Source organism: Grus americana, chromosome 14 (genome assembly GCF_028858705.1).
Source record: "Grus americana isolate bGruAme1 chromosome 14, bGruAme1.mat, whole genome shotgun sequence".
NCBI classification, from domain to species: Eukaryota; Metazoa; Chordata; class Aves; order Gruiformes; family Gruidae; genus Grus; species Grus americana.
In genome coordinates, this window is record NC_072865.1 from 12,618,897 (window position 1) to 12,638,053 (window position 19,157).

Sequence of the window (19,157 nt, forward strand, 5' to 3'; positions counted from 1 at the left end):
GCGAAGAGCAGAGTGCCCTGCGGTGGTGGCTGGTGGAGTCTGGCTGCCAGCTGCTGTGGTTCTTTGGCCTCTCCTTCCCTAGGAACTCACAAATCATTCCCACTTTGGTGTTCAAGGCGTGATTCAGGCACAGAGCGTGTATGGCGATGGTTGTTGCACCCAAACTTTGGGAGAGAGCTAATAGCACCCACAGTTTTCCCATCCTCTTGTCTTTTTTTCTAGATTCTTTAAGGGGAGGTAAAAAAATTATTCAGTATAAGTATTCAGTAAATTTTCTTCAGTTCATTTTGGCCCCAGTGATGATAAAACATATGGTATGTATACAATTTTATACATGCACATGACACCAAATGGTTTTAAATGTGGGCCACCCACAGAACCAGTCTGTTTAGTAAAGGTGGGTGTGTATTTGTCTGTCTGTGATAGCTAAGCAGCTTCTTTCAGGGTAGTGTCTACGTACCCGTAGCTCAAATAAAATCGTATTGCAAATCAGTGGGATACTTTAATTTTTCTCCAAAGGCAAGGAATCATCTAATGCAGCTCCATAATTCTATTTCTGTCATGCCCAGAAGGCGAGGAAAGAGCAGCGGTGTGGTTAGAGCATCACCGACGCTGAGGCAGGAGCTGCAGACTCCAGGACTGCTCTCTGGAGATGTGCCCAGGGCAGCTTTTACACCACCGTGGGCTTGAGGAGGTGCTTGGATGTCCAGGCTGATGTGTGGCCAGATGTGCTCCCTGCTGTATCACCGCTTGCTTCTCTTTCACCACGGAAATTGGTGTACGTTAACATTACTGGCCCAGCTGCTTATCTAGATTCCTGGACCCTTGATTTCAGTGTTGACCACAGATCCCAGTCACAACTGGAGTCTCATCGTGTTGGTACTTATACAGAGTATGCAGATAGTTACTACCACAAATAGCCGTCCTTGCCATGGACCACAGCTAAATTATGTTGCTGTCAGATCTAGGTCACCAGTGTGTTGAAATGCGATGCTGTTTCTCAGTCCCTCCACTTTCCTTTCTCATCTCCAAGAGCCTAGAAGCCATAAACTTGTAATAATTACAGATGTCATCACTTAAAAGTTGATGTGCTTTTCAAGAATTGGGTTTTTTTCTTATTTTTTTCCTGCAGGAAAGGCAGGATGTGATACAAGGAGTGTGCATACATGTGTGTGCATGTACGCGTAGGACTTTTCCTACAGGCAAAATGGCACCAGCAAACACCCATGATTTACAACACTTAAATTTCCACAAAAGCCTTGGACCAGCACAGCAGTTTCAGCATTCAGTTATAAAAGGCAAGAATATAACTGAGGTTCATTTTCTGTCTATTTTCTCTTTGCCTTCACAGCTTCCCTCTTATCTGCCATCTCCTGTCTTCACATAGACACAAGTTTAACACTAGACAAGCTGTCCATGATCCTGCTGCTGAGGAATGTGATATTATGTCTTCTCTACCCAAAGTGCTGAAGGCTGTTAGGTACAAATGTGTTGCTGATGTACAGTTCATCAGGCATTTCTCTCTGCTTTCTGGTTTTATGTGTAGCGCTGACTGTAAAGAGGAGCTTGCCGGCAGGCAAAGTGCAAGTCCTGTAGGGAAAGGATAAAACCTTTTGCTTTTGCTTGTGGACACTGCGTACGGACTCCTCCATGTGAGCGTGGCAGCTCCTGCTGGAGATGCCTGCGGGAATATGGAGGAAGTTGCCCCACAGGTTGGGGCACTGAACCGCTGAACTTTGAGCGTTTTTTTGTAGCTTTTGTGAACATGATTGAGGTGTACCTGCATCCCCTTGAGAGTGTTTGTAACACGTGAGCTTCGCTTTTGGGAAATGATCCACTTGGCACTAACTGGTCCCCCCAAATCCATATCACTGGAGCTTCCACTGGAAGAGCAGGGAGATTCACATACATCTTCCTTGAGACAGAGTCACCAAGTGACGCTGGGCAGGTCACAAATCCTCGGTAGCCAGACGTATCTGCAGTGGCCGTAAGAGCCATACGTAAGGCCATAAGAGCTACGGATTTGTTCTTTTGAGCCATCTGTGAAAAGTTAGCACTTGATTAATTCACATGGCATCTGATGTGGGAAAGGAAAAGTATTATAATAACGTTTGCTTTATGGAGGGGTTTCTTGTGTTTCCCCTTCAGCAAAGAATGTCATAACAGAGGCGGAGGAGAGGCTGTTTCGCATCATCCGCTCTGCTGTAGGTAACAGGGAAGTTAATGTTTTCAAGGAACTGCAGAAACATGGGTCTTGGCTGATAATAGTAAGAATTAATATTTAATTAAACTTGGACATCATATTAATCATGTATATGTATTACATTTTATATTCATCCATCACGCTCTCATACCAGCACATAATAGATATTCTTTATGAGCACAGAAAAACAGCTCTAGCTTGAAAGGAAGCAGAACTGTAGAATAAGAAAACGTCTTTATTTCAACTTTTGACTAAAACTATTGATAATCTTAGAGATATAATTACTTTTCTCTCAGTGAATAAATACCTGCTTAAATGCCCAAACCATCACATACATCAAATCACCAGCTACTGCAAAAATTGATGTGACTTCAATGACTTCTGTTAGCATACACAGATTTCTATTATCTGACTCCCTGGGCCATTGCATGGAAATCCTGCTGAGCTATGGGAAAGTGGACGGTGTGCTTCTCTGCCTCCCTTGCCATCAGCAAAATTGTCACCCACACTCTGATTGCAGAACCTTGTTACTGATAACGATGTAGGGCAGGAGGAACCAAGCTCGGCTTTCTGAACATAAGGGAAGTCACAGTAGCAGCAGTTAGCAAAATATATGTATGTATAATCTTTTGACATGTAAGTGGAGGAAAATTGCTGTTGAATCACTGGGAGGGAAGAAATATGAGAGCTTAAGATGTCATTTTTACAGGCATAATTTTTACTCTAATGGCCTTTAATAGCATGTACAAGTCAGTGTAATGCTGTCAGCTGCAGCAGAGATAGAGGTACAGAAATGTAATAACTCAGACTGCTCGGAAGAATTGTTTGCATGCTGTAGTTAATTAGCAGTGCATCGTGGTTTTCCTTTTCAGTTTGCTTATTCAACTTGTGAAATGGTAGCTGGTGTCTTCGCTGTTCTTTCCCATTTATTTATTGAGTTTCTTCTTTTGCCCTTTCTGCAAATAAATGTAGTCTCTTGTGACTTGCAGTAACTTGCCATCAGGCATGTCACAGGAATCCTTTGATGTCCAGCACTGGGTAGCACTTTCCAGTAGCGGTCTCTCAGATAGTAAATAATTAAATATGCCAGATATATCTCCCTTGTGTTTAGAGTCAGAAGAGCAGTTGCACGTAATGCCAAGAGAAGCACCATCTGTCCTAATAAGCAGTCAAAAACATTACCAAAAATACGCGTTTGAATTCAAAGGTTAGTTTATTTCCTGGGGGAAGGAAATCTGGAGAGAAGGGGGAAATCCAAACACAGTAAGCTCCAGCAATACAGGGCAAGGTTACACAAGCACATTGTGGCTGTCATGAGGAGGGTAGTTATCCTAGGAACAAATAAGTGTTTATTCTGTCCTCTGAAATCATTAAGGTACTGAAATCTGACCATGATGGTCCCTATTTTCTGATAGACTCGGAAAAATGTAGGTTGGAAAGGACCTCTGGAGGTCTCTGATCCAGCCTTCCTCTCAAAACAGGGCCAGACTCAAATCTATCTTCATTTAATGAGGCCACTCAGGGTCTCACCCAGTTGAATTTTGCGTATCTTCGAGGCTGGATACCCTCGCTTGTTCAACTCGTGATCCAATGAAGGCAAGTTCCAAAACCATGTAAGTCCTGTTCCTGTATATTATTCAGCTCCTCCTTGTCCCTCGCGGGAGGGATGTGAGGGCTGCGTTAGTGGACACAGGAATCCGACCCACGGACTGCCGTGGCTGTTGGCATGGGCTCCGCAAGAGGAACGTTTCACCCAATGCTCCCAAAGAACAGCTACTGTCAAACATGCCATTTCTTTGAAAGTGAAACTTTTCAGAGGAACAGGCTGATTTTCATGCACACAGGAAACCAGAAGAGAATGTAGAAATGATCAAATTGAAATAGTTGAATGCTTGTTTCAACATTTTTCCCCTGTGACATTTTGAATCTTGTTTCAAAGAGACTTTTAAAAAATGTTTTCTTTTGACACTTTGATATTATTTCAGCCCTTTGTGTGGAATATATCATCTGATTTTATCAAAATAAAGCAATTCAGTTGACTCCACATGACTTTTTTAAAAAAAAAAGCCTTAAGAAAATTTGGAAATTCTTAGATTTTTATGCCTGTTCAACACAAAACTTTTGGTTCCCAGTCAAATCTTGATGAAATAAATTATGCACATCAAGGACATCTCTCTAATACATACACATAAGCTGTGTGTATGTGTGCATTCACATAGGTCTTATTTTAATGTGCTGCAGGCATCTCAGGTTAGTGGTCCAGCTTTAGTGTGTGTTTGCTAATTTAATGTCTCTCATTCATGATTCTACTGACCTCATAAAATCAACTTTTATAGGCACTCAGCAGTGAGGCTCTCTACGTACACATTATGCCTTGATGCGAGGCTTGACTCAAAAAAATCTCTGACAGAGGTCATTCATTCCCTTTATAAATAGTTTTTGAAACTGTCCACTTCTTCAATGCAGTGCTCATATCCTATGGGCACCATATTGCATAATTTCTGTGCTCACTAAGTCTGGAAACTACATCTACCAGATGATCGTCATTGATTCACTAAGAAAATACGTTCGCCAGACACATAGCTGAGTTATATATTTTGTTATTTAGAAGAGCTGAGAATTTATGGGCACTTCCTGTGTCTCTGGACCGCAGTTCCCTGTGGCAGCAGTGGGGACATCAGTACCGGCGTGTCTCTACAATGCAGGCTGAAATCCAAAACTCTACAGATCGAAGATGATTCATTGGGAACCTGAGGCAGACTGTCAGGTCAGGACCACCAGAAATCTGCAGTAGGATTATATGGTTGCTGATCCACTATGCTTACGGGCCTATATTGATTTCAGAGCAAAAGGATTTCCAGTTTTAGGTTTGATACACCTTCCTGATGTAGAAATCGGCTGGCAGGTGGGTAGCACAGGGACCAAACAGACAGAAGAGTTGATTTTGTATCCCTTTGAGAAGACAGTTTTAGTTCATAGCTAGTTGCTGTTTTAAGAGCAGGGACCTGTTGTACTATGAATATGTTGGAGGGATCAGGAGGAGAAAGAAGAGCACAGGACACGTCCCCTTGACGGTGAAAAGACTGGAAGCCCCATGCAGACATTTGCCCTGTCCTTGTGGCAGAAGGTTAAAGCCCAGCCAGACAAGAGGCTGATTCCTGGGAGGTAGAAAGGGAGCTTGGTTATGGAAAAACACACTTCATTTTACTGACATTTTCACAGCTTTGAAGCACTTTGTTAATTTGCAATAACAGCTTTTGCAGACTTGTCAGAATAAATGTCCATTGCACTTAGGAAAACCCCAACATTTACTCAGTTATGGCTAAATGGAAGGAAGGTGGACTCATTCACTGTGGTGAGGAGGATGCAGACAGCTTTGTGACTAAGTGCAGAGGGAGAGGAGGGCTGAATATGAAGTCACTCCCTTGCTCTGCAACCTCAGACAAACCACAGCATTAATCGTGCCTCATTTTCCCTAGCTGGAAAACAGAAAATACTGCCTTTCCCCTGCGAGGCACCATGAAACCTTATTTACTCATGCTGTGAAAATATCCTGAGCTTCTTGCGTGAGAGGCAGTCAATGGAAATAGTCTATAGGCTCTTTTTTTTTTTTTTTTTCTCTATTTTGAAAGGCAGGAGGAACAAGCTGGAGAAAATGCTTTACAGTTTTATGTTTTGAAGATCTGGAAGTCTCTTTTGATGACGGTTGTTCTTTCACTTTTCTCCTTGCAGGTACTATGCTATCTGCTGCCAGCCTCTGGTTTACAGGAACAAGATGACTCCACTGCGCATCGCTGTAATGCTTGGAGGGTGCTGGGTAATCCCAACATTTATTTCTTTCCTCCCTATCATGCAAGGCTGGAATAGCATTGGCATCATTGATCTGGTGAGTAGCTAAGGAGGTACACCAACCTTGTATCAAATATATTCAGTGCTGTATATTCTTTTTTAAAAGCAATATTCAGAGAAAAGAAGGCAAGAGAGGTTTAAGGAGAAATTTATTGTTGTCGGTGCAGAGGGGCTGCTGAATTTCTGGAGGATGTCTTTAAGGGGATTTGAAATGACTGTGCCCTGGAAGGACTGTCACAAAGACAGTGGTGGCTCTGGGGGAGGATTTTACCCGCGTCTACCAGTCAGTACAGTGAGTAGTCCTTTGAAAAGACGCCAAGTGCCAGCTGGCTCCTGACGGGCACCTCAGGAGTCCTCGGTTCCCCTTGGCCTCTGCAGCTCTTGGGGAAGTGCTGGCCACTGCCGGCTGAGCCCGAGGGTCCCTCTGTGTGTTTGGAGAGCCAGGAAACCCAGACTTTGCCAGAAAGTGTGGTGCTTTGGGCAAGTCCCATCAATATCCCCTGTCTTGGAGTGAGTCTTGAAGGGGAGGGAGAAGGTGAAGTTCCCCTGTGCAAGTTGTATCAGCAGAAGTCGATTTTCCCCACCACAATCTGGCTTCACTTGCAGGATCCCGTCTACAGGGCAAAGATTTAAGAGCTGCAAATCTGCTCCCCTTCCAATGTAGAGATGCAGGAATTAAAAATGGCAAACTGTGAAAACACCTTATTTAGAAGAGCTTGTTTAAAGAGATGTGGCATCTTCTATGCCAAGTCTCAGTCAAGGAGCTATGAATACTTTTTGGCTCATGGAGAATAACAAATGTAAGCTGCCAAGCCTCTAGACAAGGTGATGAAGCCAAAATTGCTTCCAGACAAGCACCTTTAGGACATGCAGCTGGTAGAAGAGGGAGGTGCTTTTTGTTTATTTGACAAACCATGTCAGGTATGTGATTTCTTGCACTGATTTCTCGCCCTCACCTTTTCAGAAAAGACTCGACCCCCAGCTGTCTGTACCAGCTTTTCTAAATACCAGTGCAAGCCCTGCCCTTCCTTGTAACTTGCTGGTGTTCACCATGCATGCTGAGAGGTAGTGCAGGGTTCAAACACCACCCAGTGATAATGCTTCATAGTTTACTTTAGCAGTAAACTTCCTTAGATGCCCAATTAAATAATTTTGATATTATAGTTTTAAATAGGAGACGGGGTTATTCTCTTGTTGGAGTAAACACCAGTAATGATGGGCCTGAGGGACCTGCAGGGACATTGTTTTGTAGCAAGAATAGCCTCAGAGAAATCCTGTCTGTCCCAGTTATGCCTCCTGCTCCCCAAACTCACATGCAAGACCCCTTTCTTCATCTGCTGTCTCTGTTTCCATCACAACTCATTGACCAGATCTCAGCCTATGGACTCAACCTGCAGACTTCTCCTGCCTGCAGCCCCTGTGCCTGAGAAGCTCAGTGTCACGCCCCAGCCTGGAGCTGCCCCCCCAAGCTGCTGCAGCCTGGTCCCTTCCCTGTGGGACTCGGCTGGGTGAAACTCATGCATCCTTAGTGTAAAACCACACCCTGATGAACAGAGCAGTGAGCACTGCAAAAAAGCATGGCACAAAGTGGAGTTACTCCCCTTCGCTGTGTCTGAACTGGGGACTCAAGGTGATTTTCACTGGCCAGGTTGAGGCATGCTGTAGGATGCCGGAGCTGCAATGTGGTCTGGTCCAGCAGACCTGGGACCGTCAGGGCCAGAGAGCCCACAGTGTGAGCACAGGCAGGAGAGACAGCAGTGAGTAAGGCAGGTACCGCAGATGGGAGAGGGGAAGGAAGAGAGAGAATTGGAGAGAGGCGTTGAGGTGTCCTGGCAAACAGACTGCTGGTATCAGAGGAGAAGTGCTGAACTTCTTTCCTTCTTTGTCCTTGTCCTTCCTCCCCCTGCCCCAGATTCAGCAAAGGCAGTTCAACAAGGCTTCCAACTCTACCTACTGCATATTCATGGTCAACAAGCCATACGCCATTACCTGCTCCGTGGTGGCCTTCTACATTCCCTTCCTCCTGATGGTGCTGGCCTACTACCGCATCTACGTCACGGCCAGGGATCATGCTCGCCAGATCCGGGTGCTGCAGCGTGCAGGGGCCCCCACCGATGGCCGGCAGCACCACCCGGACCAGCACAGCACACACCGCATGAAGACTGAGACCAAAGCTGCCAAGACCCTGTGCATCATCATGGGGTGCTTCTGCCTGTGCTGGGCCCCCTTCTTTATCACAAACATAGTGGACCCTTTCATAAACTACACGGTGCCAGGGAAGCTGTGGACGGCTTTCCTGTGGCTGGGCTACATCAATTCAGGGTTGAACCCTTTCCTCTACGCCTTCCTGAACAAGTCTTTCAGACGTGCCTTCCTCATCATCCTGTGCTGCGGTGATGAGCGATACCGAAGGCCTTCCATCTTGGGGCAGACGGTCCCCTGTTCCACCACCACAATAAATGGATCGACTCATGTACTAAGGTGAGTGTTTCTCGGATGCTGCAAAATGCCTGGAGTCACTAGAAAGAGTACTTCTCTAGAATTTCTGTAAAGGCTTGGTTTTGCTTTGCATTTGAAATATCTGATCAATTATATGTTTAAAAAGGAAGGGGGAAAGAGAAGTGTGCAGAAATCCTTCAGGTGCTCACACAGCCTGGGTTTGTAGATAACAGGTATGTGTTGGCATGTGCAGTTTCTCCAGAGGCATGTTCAGGAAAGAGTTGGGAGAATGCAGAAATCGTGTATGCATTTTGGCAAGCCCTGCTGTTTGGTCTGAGGGGAGCAACTAATGAACAGCAAAAGATGAACAACTCCCCCAAATGTCCTCACCCTGCTGGGGCACTTCAGTGGCTCTCTGGGAGGAGAGGTGCTTGACTTTTTGTTTCAGCAGCTCAGAAAATGCCGGGGTATCTGCCTTTTGCTGTAACCCAGCCAAAGCCTGCCCCTGTGCAAGGCAGCGGCACCCAGCTCTGCGGGAGCCCTGGGAGCTGAGCGTGCCTCGCACGGGCTACAGGACGCAGTCCTGGTGGCTGGCAGTTTGGGGTCCTAGTGAACTGGAACCCCACACCTTACACACCCACCCTCCACTGAGTACCACAGAGTGTTCGTTGCGAGAGGAGAGCGTGTGGGCTGTGCACTGCCGGGGTGCAGAGGGGTTTGGAGGGATCTGTGGTATGAGACACTCTCTGCTGTCTTCTCCTCACCGAGTGGAGAGGTGGGAGGCAGAGCACAGGAGGAAGGGAGGGAGGAACAATTATCTCCCATGATATCAGAACAAACTCCAATCTCTGAAAAAAAACCATAGGTGTTTCTATGCAACTCTCCAGAGTAGATTTGGTTCTTTTGGTAGATGGATTCATGGCTCTTCACATGCAGATGGGGACTTGGTAACCATATTTGTGTTCAGACCTGAACCCGTCTGGAGACTAAATCAGACACTGAGCAGTTCCCAGCTGAGTCTGATCTGCTGGTTTGCCCAAGCTCCCTTCTGCAGTGATCTCTGAAGTTTTGGAAAGAGTCCTGAGCCGTATAATGGATGGGAGATGGGGCAGGGCTTGTCACAACCTTGAGGCAGACCTCTCAAGCTTTCTAAGTTATGAAGGACATTACAAACCATTTATCTTCTGCTGATTAAAAACTGTTCGGGGGCCATGGTCCCAGAGCCCTCTGTCTGTGATGGATGCATGGCACCATGCCACACTCATCCTGTATTTCTATTGGAGCCACGCTCCTGGGGACAAGACAGATGCTCCTCCTCTGTGGTTAGGAGAAGTGAGAGAGCAGCCCTTGTTGGATGCAGCTCTTCATCCCACAGCGAGCGACCAGTACCTGTGGCTGGGGAACTGCTGGGGTGAATGTTGGAAATGTGTCCCTGCATGGGGATGGAAGCCTTGCTCCCGTCCCTGGTTAACTGGGGCAGCTCCGTGCTCTCATGCCTGTACCCGGTGGGTGCGGGGGTCAGCCTGGTGGCCGAAACACAAAGAAAGAGCTAGTGGTGTCTATTTTGGCTAGTAATCACAGCAACAAGATGCTTTTTGTTAAGTATACAAGGCAGAGTGATGATAGGGAGCCTCTTCTAGGTGTGAGTTGGAGATGTAGAGCGCAGGGAGCACATCAGCTCAGAAGGTGAATTGCTTCAGTCCGTGCTGATGTTTGACCTCCAAGTGTTGCAGATGGTGATGCCGGTGCCTTCTCATGTCTCCAAGTTGTCTCGCTGCTTTTGCACTGAGTTATCTCCCTGTGAGACCTCACTGTCCTGCCTGTGCCCTGTGGGACTGGCAGGCTCAGGCCAGCACTGCCCTGGGGATGCTGGTCGGTGAAGACAGGCTCCCGAGCGAGCAGACAAGGAGGCTCCGTACACCTCCAGGACGGCTGAGCTGCCACTGATTTCCTTCATTGTCTGCTGAGTGTCCCTAGGCTGACAAACTCCACATTTTGAGACTCTTTTTAAACATAGCGATGTCCCTGCGGTGGCCAAAGCAAATGTGAAGAGTCACCTCTCCTCCAAAGCTAAGGGTGGCTGTGGTCTTGGCCATCCTGGCCAGCTTGGGAGGCTCTGGTGGGCTGCGGTAAATGGTGGATCCCACCATGGAGCTGAGATCAGGCTCTCCTCATTTCCAGCTTCTCTCTCCCACTTGTACCACTCTGCTCTGCATAGAAGTTATCCATGGAAATGTGAAACAGTCCTGTCAATCTAGGTCTGACAACCATTGCAAAAGGCCCCATAAGAACCAAACCTGCACAGGGCATCTTGTCCACTTCTAGCTTTTATGAGTACTTTTATGGATAAAAGCATGTCACCTCTCTTTGATTTACTACACGTGCAAATCAGATTATCTCTTGCCTTTCCATATCACTCCAGCTCTGCAGAAGGCACTCGCTTCCCACTGCTGCATCCCCTCTTCTCTCCATGTGCTGGAGGGATGTGGCTCTGCACATCAGCACTTCAGAGAGCAATTATTTTCTGTTTTCCTCAGCTTTGTAACTGATGGAAAAAGTGTGACTTCTTTCCCTGGTGCAGATTATGCACTGGTGATGATAGAGGTGCAGGAATTAAAGCAAAACTAACCAACTGTAGTCTTTAGATAGTTAATGTCACTTGAGGAATTTTTATTTCTTCAATGCTTCTGTCTTAAATGCAAAAAAGGTTGGACCTAGCACGGATGGAAGAGAAATTTAGTGAGGCACTTTCTCTCAAGGTATAGCTTACATTTGCTTTACTAGCTTGGAAATAGGAGGGGTTTGTGCCCAGCAGCTGAAATATTGAAACCTTCCTGTATGGGTTCGCTTCATACCAACCCAACTGAGAAGCTGCATAGGGGCTGGACCCGGTTCACACACTTCTTTTCCAACCTCAAACTTGTTTCTTCCCGTCCAAGAGCTTCTGCAAATGGGGAAGTTGTGCAAGTGCAATTTTACAACTGCTTTTTGTACCCTGGCAGGGATAGCAGTGAAGAGAAGGACAGACCTTGTGCTGAATCTAGGGCAGAGTTCTTCCCCCAAAACCCGCAGATTTGCGCTTTTGTATGAAGCTGACGTGAATCATTTAGCTTCAAAGGGAGTCAGGAGGGGTTGGCAGTAGGTCTGGGATTTCTAACCTCTCCACTTCCAATCTGGAGAAGATCTGAACTTTCCTTCAGCTCTACCTGTCCCAACCATTCTGTCCTTGCTCACAGTCACCTCGCCGGTGTGTGTACAGGTGCAAAGATCATGTTTATCACTGTTAAAATCCAGGCTCTTGTTCTCGGATGTTTCTGACCTGTGAGAGTGCCTTCCAGGGAGGGAAGTAATTTCTTCTTTTTTTCTTCTGATAACTTTAGTGTCAAAATGTTCTGACATTCCCATTTGGGGATTTTTCACATTTATATTAGGAATGGGAAAAAAAGAAGAAGGAGGAGCAGAGTGCGATAAAACACGGCAGTGAGAAGAGGCAGACGCCCTCACCACACACAGACTGAGAGACCGCTTGGGAAACAGTTCTCTTTCTTTTTTTTTTTTTTAAATTTATTTTTCAAGTGATTGGTGAAGATTGTAGTGCTCTGGGTGACCCAGGCAGGGAGAGACTTTTTACAGCACGCCTGGGGCCAGGTGCAACCGCAGTGGCGATGGGGCGAGGGAGCAGACTGCACAGTGGCTCGGCTGCTTGCCCATGATGTGAGGGTGACCACAGCTTGATTAATCCCCTGGCAACCACCCCGCTTTATCCCTAAATTATGAACCAGAAGATGGGGAAAGGATTTCCTGTCACTCATTTTTATCCTGAACTCTCCATCAGCTGGTGTGAGAGACACCCATTGCTTGGGCAGGGTAAGATGTGGTGCAATATGTGTTTTGAAGACGTCATGAACAGCCAGGAGATAGGATTTGGTTAGAGCTGGATCTATGTGTACGATGGGAAAGAGTATTAGAATTAAATACTCAGCTTTGAAAAAATTTTTTTATTTGCCTTTTTTCTGAGTTTGCTTTCTGCAAGTGTTGGAATTGCCAGAACCCTTTTTTTTTTTTTTTACGTCTGGATATTCACCTATTTAATTTATGATGTGCACCATCAATTGCAAAATTCAGGCAGGACACATGCAAATGGTGAATTGAAATCTGCAGGTGTGGCTACAATCCGAAATTCATGCTCTATTCATTTTTCAATGGCTGAGATTGCAACTCACATGTCATACAAAGGTTTGTTTCTCTGGTTGCAGCACAAATTGTGTAATTCATTACAAATATTTGCAATTCATAGTTCTAATAACCTATGGTTTGGAATATCATTCATTGAAAGGACTTGGGAATCATTCTGAATAATGACTGGATAGGAGAATTTACAATGAGCACTCAACTAACGTATGGGAAAAATTAGTACAATAATTAACTGCAATAGATATGGGTTTCTGGATAGTTGTAGCATGTGTTCAGGAGTTCTGTGCACCATGAGACTGAAAGAAAAATGCCATAATCATCTGAAAAGTGCTGTCTTCCCCTTTAAACATATTGCTTGCATATCTTTTGTCATGCATAGACATTTATTCAACACAAAACAACAAACTCATGCCTTCATGAATCATTAAACTCTCGTACCGCACAAGTGGATGGGAACCCAGATCAGCATTGCCTGAATTCTTGGATAAAACAAGTTCTGAAATTTTGTCACAGTGAAGAAGATGACTTTGGGTAAAATATAATTGAGCAATGCTCAGAGTAGATAAACTCTGGAACGTTTGGGTCAAGGAGGTTGCTTTGGTACGTTCCCCATTTCCTGTCAGAAGTGCACTGTTCAGCATAGTGCAGTGTATTAGTCTCTTCAGAGAAAGCTATAGTAAGTGGTTTATTTACTCATTTTCCATCACAGAGAGGTCTTCTCAGACAGAGCTGATGCCAATTTTATTTCTCCAAAGTATAACACATCCTGATTTCCCTTTTAGAAGAGCCAAGAGAGACAAAGTGAAAAAAAAGAAGCATGGCAGCTTGGGGGGCTGGAAGTTCATCATCTTCATAAATACAAAATTAAATAAATAACCCAATCAGCCCACACTCATGTCAGCACTCTGAAGGTGCACAAGATGCTGGGAGAAGTGTGCAGTAAATCATTGCGTGCAGCCGGCACTCAACTCCAGAGCACTGCTGTGGAGTCGTACCGGTCCCTGTAGGAACGTAATTGTGCCAGTAAATCTCCTGAACTGCAGCGAGCCTCCGTGCTTCCTTGCTGCTGTTGGAACAGGCAACGCAGTAACTCAGGTCTCCAGTTTTTAGAAGTTTAGCAACTCCACAGCTTACAGATCTGCTGGAATAAAAATAAATCTACCCTGGTTGTAGGGAAGAGAAGGTCACAGCTGCCGTGGAGCGAAGGAAGGAGTGAGGTGTGCCTGTCAGCAACGCGTCCCCAACGGGAGTGCGCAGGGGTGGTCCTGCCCCACGGCTCAGTCCCCTACACATCCCTCCCACGGAGCTGCCCTAGCTCTGAGCTGGAAGCTGCTCCTGGCACCTGCGTATTGTGAAATGTCTGCTGTAATTTGAGGGGAGACCCATGGTGGCTCCAGCGGTGTCTGCACCACGAGGGGAGCTCCACGGGTGCCCGGTGCACCCACTGCCCCCACTCCATGCAGCCAGACCCTCCTGTTGCAGGGGTTTGACGTGGAATTTGCTTGAGGGAGAATTTGCACCTGGGTTCATCTTTGTGTTGCCACTTCCAGTCCGTAAAGGGAAAGGCAGGAGCTCTTCCTTTCTCCTCACCTTTTCCTGGCCAGAGGCAGAGGAGCCTTTGGGCTAGAGGCCACTATGTACAGGTGGGATGGATGGGCTGATGGCATTGCATTACTTCATGCAGCTTTAAACCAGTGAATAAGGTATAGAGACTTTCCCCCTCTGTTTACGAGGTAGCTTTTCAGAAATACGAGCAGCCATCCTGAAATCCTCCGGGCTTTGCAAGGCTGTCAGCTCAGAGCCCCAGCTCCCCTTGCTCCTGGGGTCTCCCCGACACCCTGATGCGGAGGACCCTCCTGCCTGAGCAGCAGCCGGGGTGCTGCCTGTAGCAAATACACATCAGGATGCTCAGATGCCCGCTGCTGTGGAAGCAAAGCAATTTGCGTCTTTTCAAAGATGATTTTGAATGACCATGCCTTTTCCACAGCTTTAATTTCACAAGGTCGTTAACTACATCAGTGCTCAGTTGCCTTCTCACAGGTCAAATCCTGGCTGGCCAGGTGTCCCTGTGCCACCATGCACCATCCCCTTCTCCTGCAGGGTCACCTTCAGGGGAACGGGCACATTCGGTGGCTGTGGCGTTACAAATCCTCTGGGAGTTTCCGAGCTCCTGGCTCAGAAATGGCTTCACGAGATGGGTTAAAGAGTGCTGTGGTTCCCCTGTGCGCCCAGGCAGTGAGCATGGGCTGAATCACGCAGCAGGCTCAGTGCCCGGCGTGCGTCATGTCACTAGTGTTCATAGGGCATGGTTGGAGCAGTGATCCCGTCCCACCTGCAGTGGTGGGATTCTGTGGGCTGCAGTTGTGGCTTGACTCAGAAAACACAGAGGTTAGTTACTCAGAGCTGCTTTCTTGATGGAACTGGCAGGTGTCTCTCAAGGCTCTGGGTTTACAAGTAAAATATCTCCTCCTGTTCTGCCTCCTCCTGTTCCTCTTATCTCTTATCCTTCCTTAGGCACTAAGACAGCCGCAGAGACCGCAGAGCTTCCCGAGGCAGAGTAACACACTTGCTGCCGGGGGTCGGAAAGCCCCGGCGGCTCCCACCGCTCCTCCGCAGCAGCCGTGGGCTGGCGCCAGCAGTGGGGCTTTCCCACCCACCCACCCCGGCCGAGAACCAGCCGACAGCCTGGCCAACACGGCCCCCCTGGCCTCTGCTCCCCTGCCTCCTCTCCAGCTCTCCCAGGGCAGAGCCGTCCCGTGGCGTTTGGCAAGCCGAAAGCTCTCCCAGCACGGGCGCTTCGTCGGCGAAGGTGCATTAGCCTCAGACGGGGGGGACGCGCGCCTTCGTCATCGCATTTTCCCGTGGAACGGCGCGGTGGCCGCTGGCACCGGCACAGGTGTTTGGAGAAAGGAGGGACCGCGGCAGTGAGCACGGGGGGACGGGTCGGGCACGGCCAGGACAATGTCTCAGCCCTCCCTGCCGAAGTCCCTAAAAACCGTTTCGTAGAAGCAGAGAGGCATCTGAGCCCAGGTCTGCTGGTGCAGCTACACGATGCTAAATATTTGTCTCCCCTCTGTTCTCTCTCTCTCACGCACACGCACACATTCGCAGAAATGACTAATTATGTAAACCAGAAGGAAGTTATTTCTGTAAAGGAAATGTATACAGGCTGTGCTGTCAGGGGGGTGGTACGGCCCTGCTCTGTTTGTGGTGTTGGAAAGAGAATGGTGCCCGAGGGCTGCGGCGAGAACCTGGAATTCAGCTCCAGGCTGCAGCAGCAACCGGCCAGCCAGGGCAAGGGAGGGCCTCGGTGCTGCTTTAGGGAAAAAAAAAAACCCAAACCCAACAACAAATGAAAGAAAATGAGATATTTCAGTGCATGCACAACTTTGCTTGGACAAACTCACAGAAGAGTCTGATCTTCAGCTGGCCCAGAGGTGAAAGATTAAGTTTGGGTTCAAACTCAGGGTCTCCCGACTACCCTCAGCTTCAGCGCCAGCTATTGGCATTCCTCAGTCACACTGCTAGGCTGCCTGGAGGCTCCACCGAATTAGCTGAAAGGGTAAAATCTAATATTTATTGGTTCTTCTAGAGTATCCGAAAGGTGGGGTTTGGTTTTGTGGTTTTTTTTTTTTGCTTTTGCTCTTAAGGAGAAAGGGTGCACAAAACTCACAAGCAGACCTGGCAAGGGAACAAAAAACCATCAGTAACAAACATGCTATTTTAGCTTGGTTTGACCAAATTTGAAGTGGATGTGGAAGTGAATCTTCACTGTGACTCAGTTTTTAAACACAAAGGATGCAGGTCTTTGATTTAAATTTGATTTTTTTTTTTTCTTTTTGCACAACTACAACATGAATACCATTCTAAAAGGTCTTTTTTCCCCCTTTACACAAACTGAACAGATTTTTCTGTCGCTGTTCTCTGATTTTTTTCTTATCACTACGTATCATCTGAAAAAGAATTTCAGTGGCAGAATACTACTGCCCAAAGCTATGCAATTATTTAGAGGAAAAGCAGGCCATTAGGGTTAAAATTTCTGACTGGCAGGAACTGCCTGGGAATTTTAATGATCCTGCAAGATGGATCAGAGCTTTGACATACTACAAGTTCATTAGCCCCAAGACAGATCATTCAGACTTGGTCTGCTCTTTCCTTTATTGCCTCATTGCTCGCTGTTTCACGCTGCATTTCCGTAGGTCATTTTGGAGGCACAATGTAAGCAGCATATATTTTGCTGCGCTTGTGAGATTTGGAGCAATTACAGGCTGCTAATCTTTAGGATGTGTGTTGTAATTTCTCCAGCAGTCGCCTTATTAATGGGACCAGTAGGAAAGAACTTCACCCCTTTTTGAATGCGCTGATAAAACACATTCCCACTAAGTTCTTTCTAGGAAGTTTCTAAGCAAAAGCTTGAGAAACATACCAAATTATTATATCCCCCTGACATCTCCATCCCCTGCAAATTTTGGGTTTTTTATGTAATTCCTCTTTTTAACAGGAGTTTAGCGGAAATTCCCCATTGAGAGACAGCAATAATTTTTGTTTTCAGAGGAGCTGATGAAATACTGCTAGCGTGCAGCTAGTATTTTCGTATACGTTTGGGCTGGAATTTTGATTTTTGTCCTTGATGGTAGGGATTTATTTTGCTTCATCTTAGCAAAGAGATGCAAGCATTATGTTTGCATGCAAACCATCGTGCTCCTGTGATTGAATTACTCTGATTAGCAGGCCTGCGGGCAGGCACCCTCAGCTGACCGTACCCTGCAGGCACATTACCGCATCGCTCCCTGGGGGCTGGAGGACCTGAAGGAACGTCCTCTTCTGCGCCTGGGAGGGCTCTGCCTTTAGGGACCCTCCAGTGCTTAGCAAGAGGCACAAGAGAAGCTAATGACATTTTTGCATTTAATAGACATAAATCTGTTGGTGGACTTGACTTTAAATTGCAGTAGTGTCATTTTTCATCGGCTGCAGGTGCTTGGATAAGCCACGCTGCCATCCTTGGGTGCTGTCCGGCAGCCCTTTTCACCAGTCGGGTACGCTTTACCCCGTACCACTCTGCAAGCAGAGCGTTAGGCATGGCCAAAAGCGTACCCCAAACAGCATGAACGCTGCTGGAAGGTATTGAGCAGGGGGTCCCTGGGTCACTTTGGAGGCTGCTCCTCCCACCGTGGTACAGAGCCACGCCGAGGAGAGAAACCTCGTGAGAGCTCTCTGTCCCAAAGCGTGAAATACAGTATCAACGAAAACAATTTTAAAATGGTGACTTCAGGGGTGACAAAGAGTATTGCCTTCATTTTGGCACAGCCCCAGGGCTGAGCCCTCTGGGCAGTGCAAGCAGGGATTGCTCAAGACGTGCTTTCTACTCCAGTAGTTTCAGTTCAAGTATCAGTTCCCGTGTCGACAGGAACGGCACCGCGCAGCTCCGTACCACAGCCCGAGCACGGCCGGCTTGTTTCGCCAGGCAAAGTGGAGGCTGAGAGGGGATCTGATTGCTGCCGGCAAGTACTCCAGCGCGGTAAAGACTGTGAAGGGAGAAGAGTTATTTAAACTAAGGAATAATGCTGTCACAAGAACAAATGGATATAAAGTGGCCAGGAATAAATTTAAGTATGGAATTAGACAAAAGTTTCCAGCCGTCCTGGCATTGGTGGTTTGAAACAACCTCTTAGTAAGACTAGTAGGGAAAAAAGTCTAATTTTTACCAAGCTGAAGCTTGATGAGTTTACAAAATTTATCTCATCATATGATATGATTGTGGGAGCAGGAAACTGCCTCAGGACCCCAGAAAGCCCCACTTTTGTCTTATTACTGACCCTTGTGGAAAGCAGAAGCAGAGCTGAACTGGTTCTGGTCTTGTCGATACCTGACCGCACTGCCTGCGTACAGTGCAGCTTTCTCCCCGTCCCGCTGATTTTGCATCCATCAGGGAACATCGAGAGAAACAGAAATTGTCACCATTTCCCAAAAGACCTCGCGGGCTGGGTTCCCACGCTCCCTACCCCACCGTCCCCTCTGGGCAGCGGCCGCAGCGCAGGGTCACCCGCGGGCTGGCAAGCGGGCTTTTCGAGATTGTAACCCTGTGGATCCGCAGCTTGGTGTCAGTCTCATGCCCGGGATCCAGGTTTGGCACATAATTGCACCCGCAGATAAAGAGGAAGGAAGGGCATGGTCCTTAAGTGATAGCGTTCGGACTGTTTGAGCTAGAATATGATATAAAAAATCTGAAAAGGCAGACTAATGTCTGTACCACTGGTAAACATGAGATTACGAAAAGTAGCTCTCAATTCTCCAAACTAATTTTGTGAGGTTGCAATTTGCAAGCCGTGTGACACATTTGACTTGGTACCTACATCAGCATGGCACGTATTAACTAGATCACCCCCATAGTTTTAAATCGTAATAAAATTACTATCTTCTAGCGGATGTATTTCTGGTCAGGATTCTTAAGGAACAGGTCTTGGCTGTAAGC

General features: G+C 46.9%; 1 protein-coding gene across 10 annotated transcripts in view; it reads left to right on the top strand.

The window, feature by feature from the left end:
* The window catches only part of HTR4 (5-hydroxytryptamine receptor 4), a 139,675-nt gene that overhangs the window by 73,875 nt on the left and 46,643 nt on the right, over positions 1 to 19,157 (top strand). For 8 of the 10 annotated variants that reach the window (XR_008579220.1, XM_054841390.1, XM_054841389.1 and 5 more), the window contains 2 exons: positions 5,936 to 6,089; positions 7,965 to 8,533. Coding sequence is in view for 9 of the 10 variants with exons in the window: in XM_054841390.1 (XP_054697365.1) it covers positions 5,936 to 6,089; positions 7,965 to 8,533 (723 nt within the window). In the remaining variant the exon portion in view is untranslated. Of the gene's footprint in view, positions 1 to 5,935; positions 6,090 to 7,964; positions 8,534 to 11,922; positions 12,400 to 15,199; positions 15,793 to 19,157 lie in introns of those variants that run through there. The other 2 variants (XM_054841395.1, XM_054841392.1) reach the window with 2 other exon arrangements.